Source organism: Drosophila sulfurigaster, chromosome 2L (genome assembly GCF_023558435.1).
Source record: "Drosophila sulfurigaster albostrigata strain 15112-1811.04 chromosome 2L, ASM2355843v2, whole genome shotgun sequence".
Classification (NCBI taxonomy): domain Eukaryota; kingdom Metazoa; phylum Arthropoda; class Insecta; order Diptera; family Drosophilidae; genus Drosophila; species Drosophila sulfurigaster.
Window position 1 is genome coordinate 29,993,027 of NC_084881.1, and position 4,847 is coordinate 29,997,873.

General features: G+C 42.9%; 1 protein-coding gene across 1 annotated transcript; it reads left to right on the top strand.

Annotated features, from left to right (window-relative positions):
* Positions 1–2,320: 2,320 nt before the first annotated feature.
* LOC133841711 (60 kDa heat shock protein homolog 1, mitochondrial-like) lies at positions 2,321–4,482 on the top strand. The gene is given in 2 exon segments (XM_062274398.1): positions 2,321–2,676; positions 2,678–4,482. Coding segments are annotated over 2 exon segments (1,899 nt in total). The 5' UTR covers positions 2,321–2,439; the 3' UTR covers positions 4,340–4,482.
* Positions 4,483–4,847: the final 365 nt, after the last annotated feature.

Here is a 4,847-nt window from a genome sequence, read left to right on the forward strand (position 1 = left end):
TCATCTCCTGGAGTTAAAACAATAAATACTAAAAGTAAGTACTCAACACAAAAAATAAATCCTAATCAACTTAAAAAAGTAAAGCCCAAGTATTTTAAGTGAAGATTTTAGAGAGAGGAAGAGAAATTTCAACTTTAAATAGTGTCAACCAAAATGACTTTATAATTATCTCATTACTAACAACGTAGCTATTGAGCTTGCTGATAAACATAAGTAAATAAATATAAATTAAATAAATAATTTTAAAATAAACTGAGAGTTCAATAAAATTTGTTCTTTTATAGAATCTAAATTCTAGTCTATTCTATTATTCCTTGAAGTTTTAAACAATTTACTATTACTATATATATATAGAAACTATATTCTATTAAATAAATACTATAAAACTAAAAAAGTATAAAATACACTGAAAAATAAAATTTTTTTATATAGAATCCAAATTCCATTCTATTCTATTCTATTATTTCTTAAAGTTTCAAACAATTCACGAGTGGGATTCTTTGTTTCATATAAAATAATGTTTAAAATAATATATCTACATTTTTGGTCAAAGTGTTCTTCTCCTTACAAATTGATTTTATAAGGCGAAGAGATCTCATCTTTAAGTATATAAGCTGAGTTCTACCCCTAAATGGGTTTCGATTTCTCTCTCTTTCTCCTGAACTATCCCGCTTGCACCTATTATTTGAAGAGGAGCTCAATGACCAACCTCTGAACTTTGTCTGAGTGTGACTAATGCGTAGAGCGTGCCTGGAGCAAGTCGTCGGGGGCAAACGCCGCTTATCTCTGACCTCCCTGACTGAGTATTTTGGGGCATTCCCTAGGCGGCAGTTGCCTTGTCTTTGGTTTTACGACGACGTAGGCATATTAGTGTGATATCTGTAAACTCTCAAAGCTGTGATAAAACCATTAACAATTTATTAGCGTGTTCGAAGCAGTGTCAAGCATTTGTACTGAGTTATGCCCGATCACGTGAGTCATGTTTGCTAAGTGACTCAGCTAAGCTCTCTCTCTCTGTCTCTCTCTCACTCTTCCTGTCTCACTCTCTGATCTATCCTGTCACTGATTTCAAGTTGTTAGTCTGCGATTGTTTGCGGGGGCCACTTATCAGCCTCCAATTCAATTAAGCGAACAATCAATTATGATTTGTCACGCGAGCTCTAAAAGAAGCAAAACAAAAAAATGAACAAAAACTTTAGCGATATGAAAAACACACTCCCCCCTCCTGCAGTACTCTCCTCCCGCCCGCACCTATCTGTGTGTTATCGGAACTGTTGCGGGCCTCTCGTTTTATGTTTGACATTTCTTAATTATTGATTCTATGTTTTCGCTACCTTTTGAAGATTGAAACATGTGTTCGCGGGGCCGCAGCTACGAAACGGAAATGAAATTAATTGGAAAAGTGCGTAAGGCTAACAAGATATTTGGAAATTCTCCTCAACGACATTGCATCGCTCGTGCATATTGACGTCACAGCATGCTTGATAAACATTTTCACTTGTTTGTCAACTTATCATCAGAATACAACTGCAAACTGTTGTGACATCTATAAAGATCTTATTCTAATTAGTTGGCAAAACTTAGAAAATATAGAAAATAAAAAGTAATGTTAAGAAGAAGGGGAAATTCAATTAAGATAATATCAATATCATATACTCCGTATATGGTATATTAACTTTAAACAATACACAATCTATATTGTACACATAAAACAATTTAAGTAAATGCAACTATTAAAAGAAGGTAAGTCTTAGTTAGGAAAAAATTATATTTAAAAAACTCAAAAACAAAAGTATACAAGATATATTGAAATTAAATGTAGTTAAATATTTTTTATAGTGAAAAATAAAATGAGAAATGCTTGATGTATAAAAAATAAAATTAAAAAAAAAGAAAAATAGTATAAGTAATAAATCAAAAATCTAAAACTGTTAAGATAAATTAAATTAAACTTTAGTTCAGTACCGGAAACTCAATTTTCTTAGACTAAAAGAATAAATACGGGAAATTATAAAAAGAAATATACTATTCAAAAATTATTTCAATATACTGAAAACGAAAATCTCTGAACTCATTAAGAGCCCAGGAAAATAAATATATATGACACCCATCAAAATAATAATGCCATACAGAAGAATCTTGCATCAATAGTTAAATAAATATTGGCTTTCAATGAATGACAATTAAATACTAAATAAAAAGCTGCAACTTCTGGCCAACTAGATGCAGATTCAATATTCCCAATATTCAATTTTAAAAAGAGTTTATACTTGCAAGTAGGCTAACGATCTAACGTTCAGGTTTCACACATTTCCGCATTCACATTTGTATTGTTTAAGGAGAGAGAGCCGGTGCTAGCAAAAAAAAATAAATATCTCTAGTATTCCCCATTTTGATAATTACACAAATATATACATTATTTGAATTTGAATTTGAATCATGTTTCGTTCGTATGTGCGTGAAGCAGTTCGCTCGAGTCGCTCCTTTGCCCGCGTCTACTCGAAGGATGTTCGTTTTGGGGCAGAAGCGCGTGCCAAGATGATCCGAGGCGTGGATGTGCTCTCCGATGCCGTGGCTGTGACTATGGGACCCAAGGGACGCAGCGTCATCTTAGAGCGTCCCTGGACATCGCCCAAGATCACCAAAGATGGCGTATCGGTGGCCAGAGCGATTTCCCCTGAAGGATCAGCACATGCAGCTGGGCGCACGCCTCGTTCAGGATGTGGCGGACAACACGAATAAAACGGCTGGAGATGGCACCACAACAGCCACTGTGTTGGCCAGATCCATTGCCAAGGAGGGTTTCAATAACATCACACGCGGCACAAATCCCGTCGAGATGCGACGCGGCGTCATGCTGGCCGTGGAGCAAGTGAAGCACTCGCTCAAGAAGATGTCGCGTCCGGTGCAGACGCGTGAGGAGATCGAACAGGTGGCCACCATCTCGGCGAATGGCGATGCGCAGATCGGACGCTTGATTGGCGAGGCCACCGATCGTGTGGGACCTCGAGGCACCATCACCGTGAAGGAGGGCAAGCGGCTGAAGGATGAGCTGGAGATACTGCAGGGACTGCAGTTCGACAAGGGTTACATTTCGCCGTTCTTCATCAACCAGTCGAAGGGAGCCAAGGTAGAGTTCGCCAATGCCTTCGTCCTCATCACGCTGAAGAAGATTAAATCCCTCAAGCAGATCGTCAGCTCGCTGGAGATCTCATTGCGCCAGCGTCGTCCGCTGCTCATCATTGCCGACGACATCGACGGCGAGGCTCTGAATGCTCTGGTCCTCAATCGCCTCAAGATGGGACTTCAGGTGTGCGCAGTGAAGGCTCCCGCCTTTGGTGAGTATCGCAAGCAGCTGGTGGGCGACATTGCGGTGGCTACCGGAGCCACAGTATTCGGGGATGACATCGACTATGCCAAGATCGAGGAGGCGAAAGAGAAGGACTTTGGCGAGGTGGGCGAGGCGAGCATTACCAAGGATCACACCATGCTGCTGCAGGGCAAATCTTCGCCCGAGGCGCTGCAGCGACGCATTCAGGAGTTGCAGGATGAACTGGACGATCCCAACACGAAGCCAGAGGCAAAGGATCGTCTGCGGCAACGCATCTCCACGCTCACAAATGGCGTCGCTGTCATACACATTGGGGGAACCAGCGATGTGGAAGTCGTGGAGAAAAAGGATCGCGTCAACGATGCGTTGAATGCCACACGAGCTGCGATTGAGGAAGGAATTGTGCCTGGAGGTGGCACCGCTTTGTTGCGCTGCATTCCACAGCTGGATGAACTCGAACCGGATAACGAGGATCTGGAACAGGGCATCGATATAGTGCGCAATGCTCTGCGCATTCCCTGCATGACCATCGCCAAAAATGCAGGCGTGGATGGAGCGATGGTGGTGGCCAAGGTTCTGAATGGCAACGATGACTTTGGCTACGATGCGATGCGGGATGAGTTCGGGATGCTGATCGACAAGGGCATCATTGATCCCACCAAGGTGGTGCGCACGGCGATTCAGGATGCGGCCGGAGTTGCCTCGCTGCTCAGCACTACCGAGGTGGTCATCACTGAGAAGCGGGAGAAAGATGTGCTGTCTGCTCTAGCTGATGGAGGAGGAGCTGACGCCCTAGAGGAAGCTCTAGGCGGCATGGACTTGGGCGGCATGGGAGGCATGGAAGCGCTAGCTGCTCTGGGAGGCATGGGCGGAATGGAAGGCATGGCAGGAATGGGTGGCATGGGAGGCGGTGGCGGTGGCTCTGCTGCCGATATGAACGAGGCGGTCAAGAGCATTCCCGGCATGGAGGATGTGGAGGTGCACGACATTGACAGCAGTCAATTTTGAGTACGTGACTCTCCCTCTCCTCTCTCTCTTTTTGTATGTTCTTTAACGCGTTGTCTTGTGTTTGCTTTTTGCTGTGCGCCAAATTCCTTTTGTGTGTTTTAAATGTCCGAATAAAGAAAAATTGTTAAAGTGCTCCAACCAAATGGAGATCTCAACTGCACAACTGCACAACGGGGAAGCAAGGGCAGCAACTGTCAGGAAGGACATTGAACACGCCGTGACCCAGTGAACCGCGTTTGTAATGCTATCAATAATTAAGTGCCGCCTGCCACCTCGCTGGACAAAGGAGCTGATCACCGAGGCGCTGCAGAGGAAGTTGCCCGAGACGTGGACATGGCCTGCTTAATAAGCGGCGGCTGCTGCATAAATTTCCACCCAAAAAAACACGACAAACGCATATGAAGTAGGCAACGAAGCACTCTAGATGCTCTATCAGGATGGAGGGAATTTAGAAGAAAATTTGTTCTAAAGTTATTCCGGAAATTATTCCTAAGGGGGGTTTTATGCA